The 22,031-nt window shown below is 41.3% G+C and overlaps 2 protein-coding genes across 6 annotated transcripts in view; one reads left to right on the forward strand and one right to left on the reverse strand.

Moving 5' to 3' along the window:
- Window positions 1-22,031, reverse strand: part of nos1apa (nitric oxide synthase 1 (neuronal) adaptor protein a) — a 385,272-nt gene that overhangs the window by 297,865 nt on the left and 65,376 nt on the right. The window lies entirely within an intron of this gene.
- LOC122554682 (interferon alpha-inducible protein 27-like protein 2B) lies at window positions 9,029-9,331 on the forward strand. The gene has a single exon (XM_043700058.1). It carries the CDS (start codon window positions 9,029-9,031, stop codon window positions 9,329-9,331), a length of 303 nt encoding a protein of 100 aa, XP_043555993.1.

A 22,031-nucleotide genomic window follows, 5' to 3' on the forward strand; every position in this document is an offset into this window, starting at 1 on the left:
CTGAGGCAGGCTGGGGGGAGGGGAAATGAGGAAACTGGTGAAATCCGAGTTCATCCCTTGTGGTTGGAGGGTTCCTAGGCAGAAGATGAGGCGTTCTTCCTCCAACCGTCGTTTTGTTGTGGTCTGACGATGGAGGAGTCCAAAGACCTGCATATCCTTGGTGGAGTGGGAGGGGGAATTGAAATGTTGAGCTACAGGGTGGTTGGGTTGGTTGGTCCGGGTGTCCCAGAGGTCTTCTTCCCGACCTCTCCGCCCTCACCCCCGTCTGACCTATCACCCTCACCTTGACCTCTTTCTACCTATCACATTTCCGACGCCCCTCCCCCAAGTCCCTCCTCCCTACCTTTTATCTTAGCCTGCTGGACAAACTTTCCCCATTCCTGAAGAAGGGCTTATGCCTGAAACGTCGATTCTCCTGTTCCCTGGATGCTGCCTGACCTGCTGTGCTTTTCCAGCAAAACATTTTCAGCTCATATCCCTCTAAACCTTTCCTATTCATATACCCATCCAGATGCCTTTTCAATGTTGTAATTGTACCAGCTTCCACCACTTCCCATGGCAGCTCATTCCATACATGCAACACCCTCTACGTAAAAAAGGTTCCCTCTCAGGCGCCTTTTTAAAATCTTTCCCCTTTCACCTTAAACCTATGCCCTCTAGTTTAGAACTCCCCTACCCAGGGGAACTCTCCCAAAAGGGTCACTGGTCCTATCCAAAAGCAGCCTAAAGAGTACCCTACCTCACCAAATGATTTCTGCAAATCATGCTTTCTAATATTTAAAGCCTACAGGCAGTGTTTTGCATATTCATTGATTGCAAATGGTGTCTGTTCAAAGGTAACTGCACTGTTACATGAGCAACTGTCTCCATGAAGTAGAGATGTTTAAACCACAACCCTTCCTTATTCCTCCCAATCCCCAATGAGAATAAGCACCAAGTTTGGGGTGGGGTTTCTGGAATTGAGGCTCCAGTGTCATTTTGGTCAAGTCTCTATAAATCAAATCAATTTTTGCATGGACAAATGTCACATGTACCAAGATACACAGTGAAAAGTTTAGATTAGATTACTTAGAGTGGAAACAGGCCCTTCAGTCCAAGAAGTCCACACCGCCCCGCCGAAGCGCAACCCACCCAGACACATTCCCCTACATTTACCCCTTCACCTAACTCCACGGGCAATTTAACATAGCCAATTCACCTAACCTGCACATTTTCGGACTGTGGGAGGAAACCAGAGCACCCGGAGGATACCCACACAGTCAGTCAGTCGCCTGAGGCGGGAATTGAACCCGGGTCTCTGGCGCTGTGAGGCAGCAGTGCTAACCACTGTGCCACCATGCCACCCACAAAAGTATTGCGTTGCGTGCTATCCGGACAAATCATACCTTACATAAGTACATCGCAAATGCAGACCAAATTCAGAGTTGATTCTAAATTGAAGATAAAGCATCTACCAAAAATGTAATCAGTATAGATTACATATCTTTAACAGATGCATTTTATATTTATTTCTTGCATTCCTTACCACTGAGGAATGAAGTAATTTTTATTACACCACTAGACAGCAGATTAACAGCTACAAGGTGATAGTTTATCACAAGGCTTTAATGGGTTGTTTAAACAGCCATAATATATCTCATTGGCAAGAATGGAATTGGTTCATGTCAGCTTTTCATAGAATTTCACCTGGTACTAAAGGGGCATTGCCCCCATACAAAAATACACTGATGTAAACAACCTCCATCCCCAATGATGCGCATCACAAATAGAGGATGAAGCACAACATTGATCCACAGTTTAAGTGTTGCATGCCTCTACACAGACATTTGGGCAAACCCTCTGGAATAATTCAAGAGGCCATTAATTGCAGCAGAACATATAGGAGGATTAGCAGTCTCCCACATCTTTGAAAAAAGGGATTCAGATCATTAAATCACACCACGTTCAAACATTCTTGGCTGCTATACCTCATGAATGTTTGAGACCATGAAACTATGCCCCTCCACAACAGAGAGATCAGACACTCCTCTATTATAGAAGCAGTCTGGCATTCGCATCCAGAGCAAACATACCCACAGGGGGAAGCAAAATCCTGGACTGAGGATATGCAAACAATTAAAAAGGGCACAATCCATGCATACAAACACAGCATCAGTGCCAGAGGATACAGAAATCAGTTGACCCGACCAGTGTCTAAATCCAGTGTTGCAACAGGATCTGGACAATATCCAGGCTTGGGCTGACAACTGGCAAGTAACATTCGCATCACAATGCCAGGCAATGACCATCTCCAGTAAAATGGAATCTTAACTATCTTGAAATTCAATGGTGTTACCTTCAGTGAATCTCCCATTTATTAACATATCATTGACCAGAAACGCAACTAGACTTGCTACGTAAACATGGTGGCTAGGAATACTGTAGCAATTAATTCATCTCCAAAATATCCAGAGCCTGTCTATCATCTACGTCAGGCATAAGTCAGGAGTGTGATGGAATATTCCCCACTTGCCTGGATGAATGCAACTTGACACCACCTACAGCAAAGCAGCCTGCTTGACTGGCACACCATCCACAAGCATCCATTCCCTCCACCACTGGCACTCAGTCACAGCAGTGTGTATTATCTACAAGATACACTGCAGAGATTCACAAAAGATCCTATGAGAGCACCTTCCAAACCCAAGACCACTTCCATCTAGAAGGGGAAGGTCATTAGATACATTGCAACATCACCACCTAAAAGGTTCCCTCCAAGCCACTCACCATCCTGAACTGGAAATGTAAATCGCAGATCCTTCACTGCTCCTGGATCAAAATCCTGAAATTCCCTCCAAGGGCATTGTGGGTCGACCTACAACATTGGCTGTGGTGGTTCAAGAGGGCAGATCACCACCACTTCAAGGGCAACTAAGGACAGGTAATAAATGCTAGCCCAGCCAGTGAAGCCTACACCCCATGAGTGAATTTTTAAAAAAAAATTTAAAAAAAACTTATTATTTCACTGAACAACTGAGATCGACAAGTCTTTAACTGTTTCTCTAGTATCAAGCTAATTACTTGAAGAGACAGAGTACCTGTTATGGGCCACTCCAGCAATCTGATAATGGTTCAAATTTTAAAATGCTCATCTTGATTTTCAAAAGCCCCTATGGCTTCAGCTCTGTAATCTCCTTTAGCTCCACATGTCTCAAATTCCTGTGCTCCATTGGATCTGGCCTTTTAAACATGCCCCGTTCTCCTTGCCTTATAATTTTATTAAGTATCCCTATACCATCTTGTAGCTTAGACTCAAATTTACTTTGATTTTCTCTCTCCAGAGATGGTAACTGACCTGCTGAGTATTTTCCAGAATTTTTCCTGTTTTTATATTAACTTTCCAGTACCCGCAGTGTTTCACTTTTGAATGAAAACCTACCAGTTTTCCCATTGCAGGCTATGTATGCATCTTCAGTGATGGCAATGTCTCAACAGTGCATCACTGTTAAGCAGGACTTACTAAATATCCAGCTGGCACTCATCAAACTGGGTTACTCAAACTAAGTACATCATGGAAAGCATTGTAATTTCTATGCAATCCAAAAAAGGTTGACTAAAACTGGTGGAATTTCACCCAAGATTAAAGTTTCCAATATTTTCCATAGTCTGTGCAGGCTTTTCAATACCTAGATCTTGAGAACGGTGCTGTATAAATACATTGTCTCTTTTGCAATCACATGAGGAGAAGGTAGCTGTGGGAAGGATAATACATAAGATGTGTCACTTGTACATGAGGCCTCTGTAGTTGCCCCATCAGGAGATTTCTGGAAAGTGGATGAACTGCTATTTGGTCCATCTTTAAACAGTTTACGAAGTAGAGTCTTTCAAATCTACTTTGATTCAACAACCCTAATTGCCAGGAGCTCTCAGAAGGTGGGGTATAATCACGGCATGGTTTTTCCTGGTTTACTTCTTGACCTAACTGCTAAATAGGAGTGTAATTAACGGGAATTGTGTCTCATATGGACGCTTACCCCGAATTACAAGTTGAACATTTCCAGGCAATCACCTAGTTCAAAAAGACAAGTCCTGCCATCAAAAAATAGTGAAAGCTTGCAATATATTGAAAGACACTCCAAGTGCAACATTGTAAATGAATCAATTGATCTCAATTACTTTGTGATTCCCTCTGTTAATCTTGCATCTCCGTCAAGGTGAATCTTAGAGTTAAGCCAAAAGAGAGTCATTTTTTCCCTGTCAGTTGCAGATCAGCAGTCAACAGCAAGTAAGAGCATCAAGAAAATTTCTAAATGACACAGACTGGGGTCTGACCTGTCTCTTATACTTGGAAATGGATGCCCAGAGCAGCTATTTCCTTTGTTCCCAAGTATTATTGTTTCACTCAGATCCTATCAAATTTCCTGTATACCCTACTGTAAAAAGGGTTCAGTCACACTCTGATCTGTTACCCCATTTACTTCACAGATCAGTTTAAGAGTCTAGGTTCCACCCAAGTTTTGTAGGCTTGTCAACAGAAACACGCGAGAGTCAAACAAGAAAGTATATCAAACAAGCTTCAGGCATAATGATAACCATCAGCAAGATTCGGTCTCTTCACATGGATGACAACAAACCAAAAGAGTATACTATTGAGAAAAGAGCAGGGTGCCCTCCAGTATCCAGGCCAACATTTCGCTCTCTGATGCCAGCAACATCTTTGCCTATTCTTCCAGAACGTTGAATAATTTTGAATATTGAGTCCCCATCTCTGTTGCAATGCAACCTCGTCTCTGGTAAGTGTACATGCCACTACAATGTGGAGGAAGTGAGGACTGCAGATGCTGGAGATCAAAGTCTAAGAGTATGGTGCTGGAAAAGCATAGCCAGTGAGGCAGCATTGGAGGAGCAGGAGAATTGATGTTTTGGGCATAAGCCCTTCATCAGGAATGGTTTATGATGAAAGGCTTATGCCTGAAATGTCGATTCTCCTGCTCCTCAGATGATGCCTAACCGGCTGTGCTTTTCCAGCACCACACTCTTCAAATCCCACCAAATATACGTTGCCCTCTGATTATGTCCAGAAACCATTTTGTGCCTGATCGGCTTCTAGACGTACCTACAGGGCAACAATTGTCGAATTTTAAAATGTACTAGATGGGCCATGGTGGAGGGGTGTCAGAGGAGGATGGTGCATCAGATTACAGGCAGGTTAAACAGGACAGGTAGGAAAGTCACATGGCATTTCATTTGGGACCTTAACAAGAACCAGGTTGACCAGGTCAGATGACCTGATATTTCAAAATAAGTGACCATTTTAAATAAAATAGTTCAAGTCTAAAAACTAACCTGGAGTAATTTTTAGTGTAAGGTCTACCATTCAAATTCCAGGCCAAAATGTGTGAACTTTATCCAAATGAGGGGGAGAAGAAATTACTGCCTTTATTAAATGTGACCTTTGGCAGCAGAGGATCTGGTTGGGCTCCCTATGCTCCATATTACAGACAAGACATACATCTCCACAAATCTCAACTCTGGCCAAAGTTCCACAGCTTTTTGTAGCATTCGGTTGCCTGTTTAAATCCTTGATCTGACAGGTGAGGTATTAACAGGTTGGAAATGATCATGTCTCAGACGGAGCATTCAGACACATGGGAAGCAGGATTAAAAATATGGCAGAGAGGTATTGTCACAAGGTATGGTTTGGGGGAATTCACATTTTCAGTGGCATAATTTGAAAATGTGTCACGAAGCTGCAAGGTGGGTACACAGCTGATGCCTGTATAAATCTAATCCACAATAAGCTCGAGGCTTTCACTGTCAAAAAAATTGTGTTTTAAAAAAATCTAATCCATAATGGTGCTCAAATAATGCTCAGAAAGTACATTAACAGTTTCCAATCCTAAATAAATACATAGATCATAATCAGATTGTTGGATTACTTTGAAATATGTATGGCACATATCTTTGTAATAAGACAAACGATAACAATTTGCATTTTTCATTTTTGCCTTTTCTTCTAGAACGTTGAATACTCTGAACATGGAGCTCCCCATCTCTGCTACAATACAACCATGTCTCTGTAATAGCTATGTCATATTAAATTTATTTCTGTTTGTAGGCTTGTCAACAGAAGCAGAGCTATCAAAAATAGAGATAAAGTTGTTACAACTTGATAGCTATGAGAGAGAGACTTGGTTGCAGAATGGGGAGTTTAGCATTCAAGAGTATTCAAAACTCTGGTAAAATAGGCAAAAATGCAAAAAGACGGTGAAGTAGTGGTCAATAAAAGATGGCTGCAGCGTGGTGGGTAATTGTGATAGTGAAGCAATAAATTGTGATATGAAATTAGTCTGGGTTGAAATAAAGAATTGAAGGAGAAAGAAGTCATGAGTTGGGAGGCAGCTACAGACCTCCAGTGAGTTGCTTATGCAATTGGGAAATATTGGTAATATTAATAAGAGCACTACAATGGTTATGGGTGATTTTAATCTGCACGTTGACTGGAAAAATTAAGTGGGTAAGGATAACATGGAAGGCATTTATAAGAATGCATCAGGGATTGCTTCCCAGACCAGTATATTGCCGAACCTACCCAAGTATAGATTTATTAATCCTATCTCATTGCATATTAAATCAGATCTCAGTCTGTGGAGAGATACTGTAGCTTTCTCCAGCCTTTTCGGTTTTGATTTCAGATTTCCAGTATTTGGAGTATTTGGCTTCACTGTATCCCATAGTGAAGGATCCTTTGGGAGATTACTGATCACAATGTAGAAGAATTTCAAATTTGGACTGAGCGAAAGAAACTCAGATCTTAAACTCAGTTCTCGACTTAAATAAGGGCATTACAAAGATAGGAGGTAGTTGTCTAAAGGTTGGAAAGACCTACCTAGTGGAGTTCCACAACAATCAGTTCTCGGGTTTCAATTGTTTATTATCTAAATTAATGGCTTAGATGAGGGGTCAGCATAATGTATCCAAATTTACCAAAGACAAATATAGGTGGGAGGTCATGTGCTGGAGATAAGAAATCTGCAAGGGGTAAGGATAGGTTGAGTAAATGGACCAAACAAAAAAACTTGGCAGATGGGAGCTTAATGTAGGAGAAAAAAAAAGAGAGAGGGGTCATGCACTTTGGTAGGAGGAAAATCAGACTTAAATGAAAAGAGACTACCCAAAAAAAGGTGTTCTTGTGCATGGAGCAAAATAGTGCAGCAAAATTTGACAAATGGAATTTAGGATTTTATTGCTCGGGATCAGAGCTTAAAAATAGAGAAACCTTGTTCCAGTTGTACAGGGCATTAGGGAGACCTCACCTGAAGTATTACACAGTTTTGGTCCCACTATTTAAGCAAGCATACGTACGGGCATTGGAGGCAGATCGAGACAGATTCAATAGGCAGCATCCTAGGGTGAAGGGGTTGACCTATAAAGAACATCTAAACAGGTATGGCCTTTAATTATAAGCATTTAAAAGAAGGAGACTCTTATTGAAACGTACAAGATTCTAAGGGGGGTCTACAGTGTAGATCTCGAGAAGATAGTTCCACTAGTGGGGGATCTCTCAAACTAGGGAGACATATTTCCAGAATAAGCGGACACTCATTTAAAACTGAGATGTGAAGGTATTTATTCTCCCAGAGGGAAGTGAACATCTGGAATTCTCAGAGAGCTGTGGAGAAGTATTTAAGGAAGAGGTGAATAGATTTTTGAAAAGGTTGGAGAATTGAGGGTCATGATGTGCTGGTACTAAAACAAAAGGAATGGAGTTTGAGGCAGATCAGTCATGATCTTGTTGAATGGCAGGTGTATTAGAGGTGGTGAATGCCCTACTTTGCTCCTATTTCTTATACATTCCTATTGTTATAGCTAAGCACATGGAAGTCACTTCATGTCAAGTATGTCAGGCAAAGGTTGGGAGAATGGCTCTTGACCATTAGCTAGTACACCAATAGACAAACAAGCTGAAATGATATAGAATTGGTAGCTTCATTTGACAGCTGCAGGTAGGATATTATGAATAAAAAGGGAATTAAATTTTTTTAAAAAGGGCCAAATGACAGTGACTATAGAAACTCAAAACTGCAGAACCTCAACACTTGTTTCATGTGAGAACATTGTTAAAAATTTAAAACAGCTTCAACCTGCTGAGCTATTGAAGAGCAGAGAATACCCAATAATCAGAAACATGGATCCTCATCTTCAACCTATTATCCTTTAAGCTCCCATTCCTCATTTGCTGACATGGGGTGCACTCACAAGGAACTCAAAAGAACTTTTTGGTCACTTTTAGTGTGAATAATACATTTAACCAAAAGGAGGAAGGAACAAAATTGAAATCTGGACCAATTTTAATATGTACACAATTTCAAATACACATATGACAACAGGAGAAATATACAGATTGATGCCCTAATCTATTTAATCAAACAATTGCCCCGAGTTACAGGTCACATATATTCCATACAGTCTGACCAATTCTGCAGGTATTCAGGAGACAGAGTATTGCCAGAGGCTTTGAAGCTGCTGACACAGCTTATGTAACCAAATGCAGAGACTTCTCAGGCCAGTGCTCAGGGTTAGAACAATAAGTTGCCTCTAAATAAAGTGTGATCCGATGGACGAATGGAAGGGAGGGTCATGACACAGGGAGCTGACTGAATCAGAATCCCTACAGTGTGACAGCAGGCCATTCAGCCCATCCATCCACACCAACACTGAAGAGCACCCCCACACTATTCAAGTAACCCCTGCATTTACCACAGCAAACTCACCTACCCCTGCACATCCCAGGACACTACAGAGCAATTTAGCATGGCCAATCCACCCAACCTGCACGTCTTTGGACAGGAGCACCCAGCGAGAATCCATGTAGACACAGGGAGAATGTGCAAAGAGTCACCCTAGGCTGGAATCGGAACCCTGGTCTCTGGTGCTGCGAGGCAGCAGTGCTAACCACTGGGCTACCATGGCCCCCAAGTACGCCCCGGGGTAGTCCAAAAATGTCCTTTTCTGGCCTTACTAATATTCATCTGCTCTTTTCTCCACTATGGATGCCTCAGGTCATTTTAAACTTACATTGATAGGTCTAGGAGCAGCTTCTGTTATTTCTGCTGTTCAGGGTTTGAATGCTGCACTTGGGTTCACAGCCTCTGGAATAACAGCAGGTTGGGCAGCAAAACTGATGCCAATCATCTCCAGTGTCAATGAAGGGACAGTACCATCTGGATGTTTTCTGACCATACTTCAGTCCTTTGGTACTGCAGGATTTACTTTAACTACCATGGTCTTGATGGGATTTGTGGATGCCCTCAGTTCCATCATTATCAGTATTAAAATGGGTATTTTCTGAAACTGAGCAAGGTATCAACACTGTCTGCAGAAATAAATTGTTCTTTTTGTAAAAATAAAATGAACCAAAAATAAAATTCATGTATCAGAAACTTGAAAATAACAGAATCGCAGCTGGCACACCAAAGTAGAGAAGAAGAAGTCTTACACTGTCTGAAGTTCCCTCTTAGAAGTGAAACGGAGGCACGGTTTTCCCTTCTCAGACACACAAAAGGTTCAGTAGCACAGTTTCAAAGATCAGGGTAATGTTTCCCAATGTCTCGACTAATGGTTGCTCCTTCCAGAAACATCGTTGAAAAACAGGTTGTTATCTGGTCATGATCACATTACTGTATGAGAGAGCTTGCTGGTTGCAAGTCAGCTGCAGTGGGTTCCTACAGTGACTATAATTCAAAAGTACTTCACTGGCTGTCAAACTTTTTTCCTCAACCTCATGATGTAATTGATATTGATGTGATATTCAGTAATTTCTGCACTGAGTAAAGTCAATGGGTCTGCTAGTGTCTCAGGGAGCCCAGTTACTGATCCATACGCTTCAAATAAATATTGTCCTCACTTTACAGCAGAGGCTTCTAATCTAGATTTTGACATTTTCAATATTTTTTAAAAGATGACTTATTTTTTAGTTCCTGAATAATAAAACTGCCGTGCTGGAAATCCCTCTGTTGCCTGGGTCAAAAGTCCATATGTGATGTGTGTCAGGGAAGAGAAAAAGGATTGCTCAGAGTAGAGGCTAAAGAATGCACAAAACACTTGACGTAACGAGATGTATCTGGTACAGGGAGGTGAAAAAATAATCAGAAAATATTTTGCTCATTCAAACGAGTCAAGGTCGAGTAGGAATCTTGCTGGACTGGAGTGTAACTAATAGTTTTCAGAAAGAGCATCCAGCTTTTGTTTTCCACAATTAGCAGATTACCACATGGAGTGCATGAACCCATGTAACGAGAAATGCATTGTAAGATTTCTGAAAAATTAGAGGATTAGGAAAGCATCATATTTTCATGAGTCTGCCTGAAATTTTTTACAGCCACAACGACTTCACCATTTAAGTATCTTTCACACTATATTCTTATTCACACTCAATTGAATTTACTCCAGTTGACTCAAACTTGGCAGATGCATCTTCAAAAGGAATAATTTTAGGGCTAAGAATGTCATACCATGCAAGAACTGCAAAAATAAACATCAGACAAACCAGCAGGAAACGTGCCACCAGGATACATGAACACTAACTGGCCACCAAAAAAACACGACGTAATATCATTTGTTTCTATGCAATCAAAAGGACGACACAACTGTGATTGGGACAACACACACATCCTCGGACAGGTGAAACAAAGACGTGCATGAGAATTCTTAGAGGCATGGCATTCTAACAAGAACGCCATCAATAAACACATCAATTTAGATCCTATCTACCTTCCCTTAGGGGAAAAAAACCGGAAATGACATCACCCACCTTAAGAAACCAAGACCTATAAATAGTGAGGCAGAACATACCACCAGTGCTTCACCATAGACTCTCACTAATGGTGTTACCTAGTATGGTGACTAAATATCTAAAAACAAACCTTCAAGCTCAGCAAGCTAACTCACATACTCATCAACCTGAACTAAAATCTTCTCAATGTCATACTATTTTAAAAATAGAGAAAAGATGCTAATAAATATTTTAATTTATTTTTCAAAAATAAAAATTGCTCCATGCTAACAAAATCTGAGCTAATCCTGCAGCATTTAAAATGGTCATAAGCTGGCAAGACATGCCATTAATCGTTTCTTCAGTATCTCAGACATATTGGCCATATATTCGCAGCAACCATTACAAATCTGAAGTCTATAAGTTATGACTGATAGGGTAATCAGTCCTATTAATGTCGGACTCCTCTTCATCTCAACTTTGATCAAGCAACATAAGCCCATTTGAAGTTCTGATGGCACAGTAATGAGGCTTGGTAATAAGATTCAATGTGCAGCAATACTTGTCGGGTCACTGAGGGCAATAACAGACTCGACAACATTAGCAGCATACATGCACAAATCGGATATTGCTGCAACCTTCAGAGTTTTAATTTTGATCTCACAGAAGTTCGGAGAGGTGATCATGAGTGGTCTATGTTCTGTTTTACAACACTGCTCACAGCATTGTTTCCGTACAATCTATTGCCTAAGATCTTCAGGACCTTGGAGTAACCTTGCAACGATGTTACAGAGCTGAGTATAAAAAGCATTGTGTGCAAAGTTGGAACAGCCAAGTCTGGAAGATACACCAGATCAGATTACAACACCTTGTAGACAGTGAGATCTGCAGATGTTGGAAAGTCAGAGTTGATAAAGTGTGGAGCTGGAAAAAGCACAGCAGGTCAAGCAGCATCAGAGGAGCAGGGGAGTTGATGTTTCAGGTGGGAACCAAAAAGGTTCTCAGACAACAAATACCAACAGAAATGCATGAAGAATAAATAGATTAGCTCCTATTTTTGCAACTTCAAGATCATAGCGCAGTCTATCTCTGAATACCAGATTTAGAAGTATTTAGTATTAATGTGTAATGAATACTTTTGAAGTCGAAGCCTGAAGATGATTTATCAACTCGACTTCTCTTCACCCAGTCTATCTTGGTACAAAACCCATTGTGGTGTCAAACCATGTGATAAAACACAATGGGTAAAAGGAGAGAACAGAACAGTTTAGCGTGGAGGGGAGCACCATGCACTGCTACTGAAAGGCTGTACAGGTTTGTTTGGTGTAGTCTTATGGAGCTTCTGTGACCCAAATCACCAGGTTCCTGAAGCAGCAGAAACTGGATTCATGGCTCAAGGGACAAAAGGCGAGAGTCTGGATATTCTGGCCTCTGTGGCAATTGCCTGGCATATTTGATCCTCCACAAAAAGGCAATTCTCCTGCTGTCTGCGACCCTCTCCAAAGTGCCACCTACTCCATGCTAAAGTCAGAGACTTCAGACAGTTCCGTAGGGCTAAGCCGGACAGTTACTCAGAAACACGTCAGTGAGAAAACAATTAGTCTAACTCCTGGATAATTACACATAGACAACCCCACAAACATTCATAATGACCCTCCTGTCATTAAGAAACTACTTGAGAAGCTGTTTGAGACAGTATTACAATTTGACAAAAAAGGTACATGAAACCCATGCTGCATCAGTAACACATCCAAGCACACACCGACCTCCAGGTTAGGACCACATTGCTGGGGTCGCGAAGAAAATCTAACCAGTTGCATCCAAATCCTCCCTACTGGTAGGAAGCAAGAATGGTCCTGCATTTATAGAGCTTTTCTCAGTGCTATACAACCAAGTAATTTCTTTTGCAATGTGATCACTGTTCATTTCGTCAGCAGGTGTGGCTTAGGATTTGCTCAGAGCAAGGTCTCAAAATGCACAAAAAAAGATGTGGTTTGCCACAGAAACAACAAAACTAACCATGCATTCAATTAGTAATAGCCCAAACCACACATCTTCCTAAATTAGGCCTCAACAGCTGAACAAGTCAGATCCTAGGCTCAAGTATTTTGAGAATTTGGAGTATTGTGCGCAGTTTGGGCCCCATATCTCAGGAAGGATGTACTGGCCCTGGAGTGTGTTCAGATGTGGTTCTCAAAATTGGTCCCAGAAATGAACAGCTTAACACATCAGGAACGTCTGAGGACTCTGGGTCTATACTCCATAGAGTTTAGAAGGATGAGGGGGTATCTAATTGAAACTTACAGAATAACGAATGGCCTGGACAGAGTAAATGTTGGAAAGATGTTTCCATTGATAGGAGAGTTTAGAACCCTAGGGAATAGCCTTAGAGTAAAGGGAAGACATTTTAGAACAGAGAGAGGGAGCAACATTTCAACCAGATTGGTGAATCTATGCAATTCATTGCCAAAGAAGGCTGTGGAGGCCAGGCCACTGAGTATATTTAAGACTGAGATAGATAGGTTCTTGACTATCAAGGGGATCAAGGGTTATGGAGAAAAATCAGGAGAATGGGGTTGAGCAACTTAACAGCCATGATAGAATGGCAGAGCAGATTTGATGGGCTGAATGGCCTAATTTCTGCTCCTATGTCTATGGTCTTGACAGATTTTATTTTGGTTTTTTTTCCCCATTTTAACACACTGGTCTTCTCTATGAAACAATAGCCAATGCTACAGATTAAATTTAAAATAATAAAATAGAAGTTTTATGCAAAAAAAGGAGAGAGAATAAATCAAACTATTTACATCCACAAGTTTAAAGAGTTCAAAACACATGATAGAAAACAATCCTATTAATTTCACCAGCACTCTTTTGAAGTACTCACACCAGTGAGAATTCCCTTCATGTTTCAATTCTGATCTGAGAACCTGCCTTGAATTTTCATACAACTGAGCTCAGAATTTCTCAACTTCCAAGTGATTCTTTCAGGGCTTTAAACAAACACATTGTGGTCTGGAACTTTCAACCTAAAAACTCATTACAATAAAAGGTAACCTTACTTAATAGTTCAACCATCTCCTTCCTTTTGGAGAAACTACCTTATACATCCAGATTCAACCACCCTCAAAATAAAAAGGTTTTATTCAAGTGATGGATATTTATCCAAAGCTAAAAAGAATTGCAAAACTTGCTATCTGAAACTTAATGTATTACTATTTACTGTTTGTTCATAAAACTCACCCATTGAAAACAAAAGACTATTACTATCTAGAAGCATCTCTCCCATACCTGTTTAAAAAAAAGCTACAAAAATAGTTACAAGTTAATCCTTTAAATCCTTCGCCAACAGGTGAAATCCTATAGGCCACTTGTTCAAAATTCAAACTCTAAAATTAAGATGATACCTACATATTTTAATAATATGATGCAAGTTATAGAAGACCAAGTTGTAGGAACAATTCCTAGGAAGAAAATGTAGGTAAATAGGCAAGACATCTGCTACAACAACTAATTGCATAAATTCTGTGTTGCAGCCTACACAATTAAAAAACAACCTTTTATGGATATACTTTTCTTAAAAAAAGAAAAAATCTGAACACACTCAAGATAAAAAGTGTAGCAATCTTTAAACATTGGTTGAAGTGAGCAATGTTTAATGAGAAGTGTTTTCCTGTTCTATGGATCCTTATCAAAATTGCATTTGTATTGTATAGATTTCAACTGGTTACAGTTGGGAAAGAGGTCATTCAGGTTAACAATGAGCTTGCCATCTAAATTTCTCCTTCAATTTCCTGTAGCCCTGACCTGTTACCATGAGCATATGATATGCAGAATGAAAAGAGGGCTGTCAAATATAAACTATGTCCCCACACCCAGTGATTGCTATAAATATTCAAACAAAGACAAATACAACTCAATGGAAAAGTAATCATTTGGTCTGCATTAGTCCCCACATTTTTTTTTGCATTGCTAATTAGAAAAATGGTTGCTTCAGATTGGCTTCCAAACTAAATGCTTAACTCAAACCAAAATAAACAAAGAAATCTTATTCCTGTTAAGTATCTGGCTGACTAATCAAGTTTGCTGCCACGTTGCAAAACAGATTACATTATGTTTCATACTCAAACCTCACGTTCAACAATTCTTAAAACATTTATGTCCTCAATCTGCATCTAGTTAATGAAAGATAAAACCTACTAAACACAGTAAGTGACTGTAGTCAATATGGGCAATCAATGGGAAAACACATCATTTATAAATGGTGCAAAGAAACTGAAGAGAAAGGCAGGATTAATGTCTCTGGTGACATTAAGCTTTGGAAAAGATAAAAGTTGGCCAAAGTGTAAGTTCATTGTAAAAAGATATGATTACGGAGATATCTCCTCCGCAAGTGACTCATGAGTGTGTTGGAGTGGGAAAGGTAATTTTTTTTCCCCAATGTTACAGACATAATGATTGATCTTTTAGCTACCACAGTACATAATGCTATAAATAACCAGCTAGAGATTGTTTTTAAAATTTGCAAACGCCAATCCTGCTCAGCAATCACACAATATTTGAACTCACATGAACGGCCATCATTCAATCTGCTCACAAACTTCCCTAACTTGATATTGCTCCACTCTCCCTCTGGTATCTTCGGAGCTCAACTCATCCACAAACGCCGAGCTGGGTGCCCACTGGGGAATCCCACTGGGGTGCAGTCATGGAAGATATTGACAGGACGTAGACACTATTGACTGCATTGACTGCTGGAGGCTAAGTTTAAACAAAGAAAAAAGGTCCAGTTGGAATGTTTGAGAATGGATAAGTGGATGAATGAGTAAATGGATAGGTTGACAGGGTGGGCAAGTAGGTTGGGTGTTGTGCTGTTTTATCACTTGAGGAGCTGAGTACACAAAGAAGCCAAGGATCAGAACATCACCACAATCAGCAGCCACGCAGAGTCCCAGCATAGCATGTTAGATTAAGGATGAAAGAGAAGTTACCCTGAGCTACAAGTTATCAGCTTGTCTGTTTGCGATTTTCAAGCAGAGCAAGAGAGGCAATTGTGTATTGTGACACAAGATACGTGATGAGCTGGGTAGGTGGGTTTGGGATGGGCAGTTACATTGAAGGGGGGGGGCTATAGTTAGATCTGATTGGTGTGGGGGGGGGGGGCCAATGCAGATTGCAGGTCTCAGAGGATGTAGTCAGGTCAGCTTCAGGTAGGGACTAGGAACGGTCCTGTTCAGATGTGGTCAGGAGGTCATGTGGTACTTAGGTTGTTAGGATGTACTCCCATCAGGTCAGTGTTGGTGTGATTGTGGCCCAGACAGAAATGATTGATGGGTCTGGAGGAGAGAGGGGAGGGGAGGGAGGATGTGCTGCAGTTTGTCAATTCTGGGAGTTATCCAGGAATTCTAGGAGGCTTTAAATTTATAGAACTCATTGCAGCAGAAGGCTGTTGAGGCAGAATTGTTAAGTATATTCAAGATTAAGATAGGCAGATTTTTAATGGAGGTGGGAAAAATAGAGGGTTATAGGGAAGAAGGCAGGAAAGTGGAATTGAAGATTATCAAATCAGCCATGATCTCATTGAATGGTGGAGCAGACTCAATGGCCTACTTCTGCATTGCAGATATCTCCTCCCATATTCTGTGAATTAACTAAACACTGAGTGTCTGTGAAAGAGAGTCTTCACAACGCCCCCATCTGTGCAGATAAGCTGCCTGCACTGACTGACTCATTGGCACATGACATCATGACAAACTGGGTTAACCCCAGCAGCAGTGGTGGACAAAAAACCCCCACTGCCTCAAATAGTCCTTTGTTGGGTACTTTAGGGTCTCAATTGGCTGCATCCGAGGAACAGGAGAATCACTGTTTCAGGAATGATGAAGGGCTTATGCCCGAAATGTCAATTCTCTTGCTCCGCGGATGCTGCCTGACCTGCTGTGCTTTTCCAGTGCCACACTTTTTGACTCTGATCTCTAGACCTCACGGTCTCCCAGCAGGGCAGGAAGGTCAACCTCAATCCTCACACACAAAGCACAATTCTGGTAGAGACAGGAAAACACTAGGGTTGAGGTGGACCACCTTGCTACCAAATTCAGTGACCCCTCCAAGCTCACCACCTCAGAGCAGAGGATTCTTAACCAAGAGTCAACGTAAATAACATGACAAGTCACAGGAGGATGCACCTCAAAAAGGTCAATTACACAATTTAGAAAGGTCTAATATTGGGCAGTGTTGAAGGATGCTAATATAGTACAAGTCAGAATGGATGTCTAGGTTTTGATGGCCATTAAATGTAAAGTGGGACACAAGTTCCTTTTACTTGGCAATTAAGGATGTTTTTGGAAAGATCATCTGCCCTCAGAATAACAGTATTTTAGTTTGACTAAAAACTTGTGCATGGCATTTACACAGAAACTTTCCATTTCAAAACTACTTTGGTTTTCCAGAATTGACTAGCAATTCAAAGTATAATACTAGCTTTAAAATGTTCAAGTAACCAAGGAAATCATAACCGGCAAGAGAAAGTCAGAAACCAAAAGCCTTTGTCCAGAGTAGGGTACAGTTATGTATTAACATTTTAGCATCTCAAAGTCCTGAACCAGAATCTATTCTATCATGACAATGCAACCCTATCAACACTTATTGTACCCACATTTTGCATCACATTCCAACCAAAAAAGGAGCCATGGCAGAAATCATAGGTGCTGCAGACTTTGCAAAAGTCAAAGCCAATCACTGGATTCATTAAGGCAGTTCAGACTACAAGTTCCAAAGACATGTTGTTTATCAACTGAATCTAAAGACCTGATCAGCAATTTTGGCATTTTATGGCAGTTGTGCGTTACAACTGCTTGTTTATGCATAATATAGTGGCCATGGCTTGCACTTTATCCATCCAGAGACCCACCTTGCAAGTCATAGAGTTAGAGATGTACAACACAGAAACAGACCCTTGGTTCAACTTGTCCATGCCGACCAGATATCCCAAGCCAATCTAGTCCCACCTGCCAGTACCCGACCCATATCCCTCCAAACCCTTCCTATTCATATACCCATTCAAATGCCTCTTAAAATGTTGCAATTGTACTAGCCACCACCACTTCCTCTGCCGGCTCATTCCATACACTTACCACCCTATGTGTGAAAACGTTGCCCCTTAGGTCCTTTTTATATCTTTCCCCTCTCACCCTAAACCTGTGCCCTTTAGCTCTGGACTCCCTCACCCCAGGGAAAAGACTTTGTCTATTTCCCCTATCCATGCCCCACATAATTTTGTAAACCTCTAAGGCCACCCCACAGCCTCTGACTCTCCAGGGGAAACAGCCCCCCAGCACAAATCCTCCAACCCTAGCAACATCCTTAAATCTTTTCTGAACCCTTTCAAGTTTCACAACATCCTTCCGATAGGAAGGAGACCAGAATCGCACACAATATTCCAAAAGTGGCCTAACCAATGTCCTGTACAGCTGCAACATGACCTCCCAACTCCTGTACTCAATACTCTGACCAATAAAGGAAAGCATACCAAATGCCTTCTTCACTATCCTATCTACCTGCGACTCCACTTCCAAGGAGCTATGAGCCTGCACTCCAAGGTCTCTGTTCATCAACACTCCCTAGGACCTTACCATTAAGTGTGTAAGTCCTGCTAAGATTTGCTTTCCCAAAATGCAGCACCTCCCATTTATCTAAACTCCATTTGCCACTTCTCAGCCCATTGGCCCATCTGATCAAGATCCCGTTGTAATTGGAGGTAACCTTGATTAGATTAGATTCCCTACAGTGTGGAAACAGACCCTTTGGCCCAAACAGTCCACACCGACCCTCCGAAGAGTAACCCACCCAGACCCATTTCCCTCCAACTAATACACTTAACACTATGGGCAATTTAGCATGGCCAATCCATCTGACCTGTGGGAGGGAACCGGAGGACGGACGGATAGACACAGAATGTGCAAACTCCACACAGACAGTCACCAGAGGCTGGAATTGAACCCGGGTCCCTGATGCTGTGAGGCTGCAGTGCTAACCACTGAGCCACTGCGCTGCCCCGACCTTCTTCACTGTCCACTACACCTCCAAGTTTGAAGTCATCTGCAAACTTACTAACTATACCTCTTATGCTCACATCCAAATCATTTATATAAATGACAAAAAGTAGAGGACCCAGCACCGATCCTTGTGGCATTCCACTGGTCGCAGGCCTCCAGTCTGAAAAACAACCCTTCCACCACCATCTTCTTTTACCTTCGGCTAGTTCTTCCTGTATTCCATGAGATCTAACCTTGCTAACCAGTCTCCCAAGGGGAACCTTGCCGAATGCCTTACTGAAGTTCATATAGATCATGTCTACCGCTCTGCCCTCAATCCTCTGTTACTTCTTCAAAAAGCTCAATCAAGCTTGTGAGACATTATTTCCCATGCACAAAGTCACGTTGACTATCCCTAATCAGTCTTTGATATTTCCAAATACATGTATATCCTGTCCCTCAGGATTCCCTCCGACAACTTGCTCACCACTGAGGTCAGGCTCATTGATCTATAGTTCCCTGGCTTGTCTTTACCACTTCTTAAATAGTGGCACCACGTTAGCCAACCTCCAGTCTTCCAGCAGCTCACCTGTGACTGTGACTATCGATGATACAAATATCTCAGCAAGAGGCCCAACGATCACTTCCCTAGCTTCCCACAGAGTTCTGGGGTACACCCAATCAGCCACTTTTAAGTGTTTCAAGACATACAGTACTTCCTCCTCTGTAATATGGACATTTTTAAATGTCATAATCTATTTCCCTAACTTCTGTACCTTCCATGTCCTTTTCCACAGTCAACACTGATGCAAAATACTAATTTAGTATCTCCCCCATCTCCTGAGGCTTCACACAAAGGCTGATCTTGGAGGGCTCCTAGTCTCTCCCTAGTTACCCTTTTGTCCTTAAATGTATTTGTAAAAATCCTTTGGATTCTCCTTAACCCTATTTGCCAAAGCTCTCTCATGTCCCCTTTTTCCCCTCTTAAGTATAGTCCTACTGCCTTTATACTCTAAGGATTCATTCAATCTATCCTGCCTATGCCTGACATATGCTTCCTCCTTCTTCTTAACCAAACCCTCAATTTCTTTAGTCATCCAGCATTCCCTATACCTACCAGCCTTTCCTTTCACCCGAAAAGAATATCCTGTCTCTGGACTCTCGTTGTGTTAACAAATCCTGATTCATAACCATTTATTAATCGCAAAATGGACTAGCTAGCTTTCAAGTTTGTTCAGTTAATCTACTAAATTCAGATATATTTAACTTGACTTTTTCCGACTAATCCATATCAGAAAAACAAAGTATTGAAAAATTTGGGTTGCATTAAAAACGAACAAATGATGGATAATGCGATGTTTAGCTTGTCAAACTGAATGCACCCAGAATGAGTTAGTCACTATTCAATGGTGGCTAGAGGGAGAGGAGTGTGACCAAGCAGTGATTAGACGAGTGAATCAGGTTAAACTATCACATCGTGTCCCCTCCTGTGCCTTTTTGCTGCATCTGGCAATGCAAAAAGCAGCAGATTGTCATTACTCCTCTCGATCAGCAAGTCTTTACTTGTTAATTTAGCTTAATACCACTTAATGTACTTTAACTTAGCATGATGAGTTTGTCATTGTGGCATGTGGTTCACAGAAATAAAATCAATGTGCACATTTGACCACAATACTTACAGCACATTATAGAATTACAGATGAGATACAGAACAAAACAAGATAATTTGGCCATTTTGTCTACACTATCCAATTCATCCCACTCCTCAGTCTTTTTGCCCATCACTTTATATTCAATTCTAGTGTGGAATGTAACCACTGAATGGGATCCAATCAGCCTTCAGCCTGCGCATTCCAGATTATAATAACTCTATTGGAATGTGTCCATGTAAATATTCAAGGGGAGGAGAGGAGCTGGTTTGGTTTATGATGGTGTTGAACTACCTGCACTTAAGCAGCTATACACCAGTAACATGGAAGCTGAAACTGTGTGCTTGCAAGACTAAATGTCTTCAATAATTTTTTTTGAAATCTCTTAAATCCTTCATAAACTTTCTCGTAGTGGACCATAGGGGTGAGGCTTCAGTTGTTCAAAAGCTACTCTTCAACAGCAGTTGATAAAGATTTGTGGTGGATTTTTTTTTTTTAAATATTTGCGCCAGAGAGCAGTTTTTGAGTCCATTTTTCCACCATCACTAATGCTGCCTTTTCTCACCTCTGTACCATCGTCCAATTTCACTCAGCTCAGCCTATCAGCAGTTTGATCGTCACTCAGGTCTTCACTACCCAAGACTCTCATGCTGATCTCCCATATTCTGTCTTGCAAAAGCTTGACTCACCCAAAACCTCTGCTGCCCACCAAGTCTGGTTTCTTCCCTTGTGCTCACTGGGCATTTTTTGGGACTGTGATATTCCAATGAAGCTCAACTCAGCTTGTGTTTAGGCACTTAGCGGCCTTCAGACCAAATTGGGTTCAGCAATCAGATCATTGCTGTGCCCAGACTTGGCTTCCTTCCCCTCACTTATTTAGGTTTTTAAAGTTTTCTTTTTGTCCTTTTCTTACTTTCGCACTGCAACTGTTCATTATTTTGGAAGTCACCGCTTTTGTTTCTCTACTTGTCCCATTATTACTCACCCAGTTTCTGCAGAACTAATGTTTTTGTCTTTTAACATCATGTCGTCCACTCTCCGATCTACTGGCTTGCTTTTTTTTTTTTAAAAAAATTCAATTTAACAGCACTCCACCCCATTCTATTCTTCATTTACACCTATTTAAAACCACTTTTACATTGGAACTGGGGACTGCTAGCAGTGAAAAGGTTATCCGCTGGACTACACGAACGCTGGGGTCAAAGATAGAACATAGAACAATACAGCACAGAACAGGCCCTTCGGCCCACGATGTTGTGCCGAACATTTGTCCTAGCTTAAGCACCCATCCATGTACCTATCCAATTGCCGCTTAAAGGTCACCAAAGATTCTGACTCTACCACTCCCACAGGCAGTGCATTCCATGCCCCCACCACTCTCTGGGTAAAGAACCCATCCCTGACATCTCCCCTATACCTTCCACCCTTCACCTTAAATTTATGTCCCCTTGTAACACTCTGTTGTACCCGGGGAAAAAGTTTCTGACTGTCTACTCTATCTATTCCTCTGATCATCTTATAAAGCTCTATCAAGTCACCCCTCATCCTTCGCTGTTCCAACGAGAAAAGGCCTAGCACTCTCAACCTATCCTCGGA

This window comes from Chiloscyllium plagiosum, chromosome 11, assembly GCF_004010195.1.
Source record: "Chiloscyllium plagiosum isolate BGI_BamShark_2017 chromosome 11, ASM401019v2, whole genome shotgun sequence".
In the NCBI taxonomy this organism is placed as follows: domain Eukaryota; kingdom Metazoa; phylum Chordata; class Chondrichthyes; order Orectolobiformes; family Hemiscylliidae; genus Chiloscyllium; species Chiloscyllium plagiosum.

Excerpts from the sequence above, each read along its gene's own strand:
- LOC122554682 (XM_043700058.1), top strand. The coding sequence starts at position 9,029 with ATGGATGCCTCAGGTCATTTTAAACTTACATTGATAGGTCTAGGAGCA.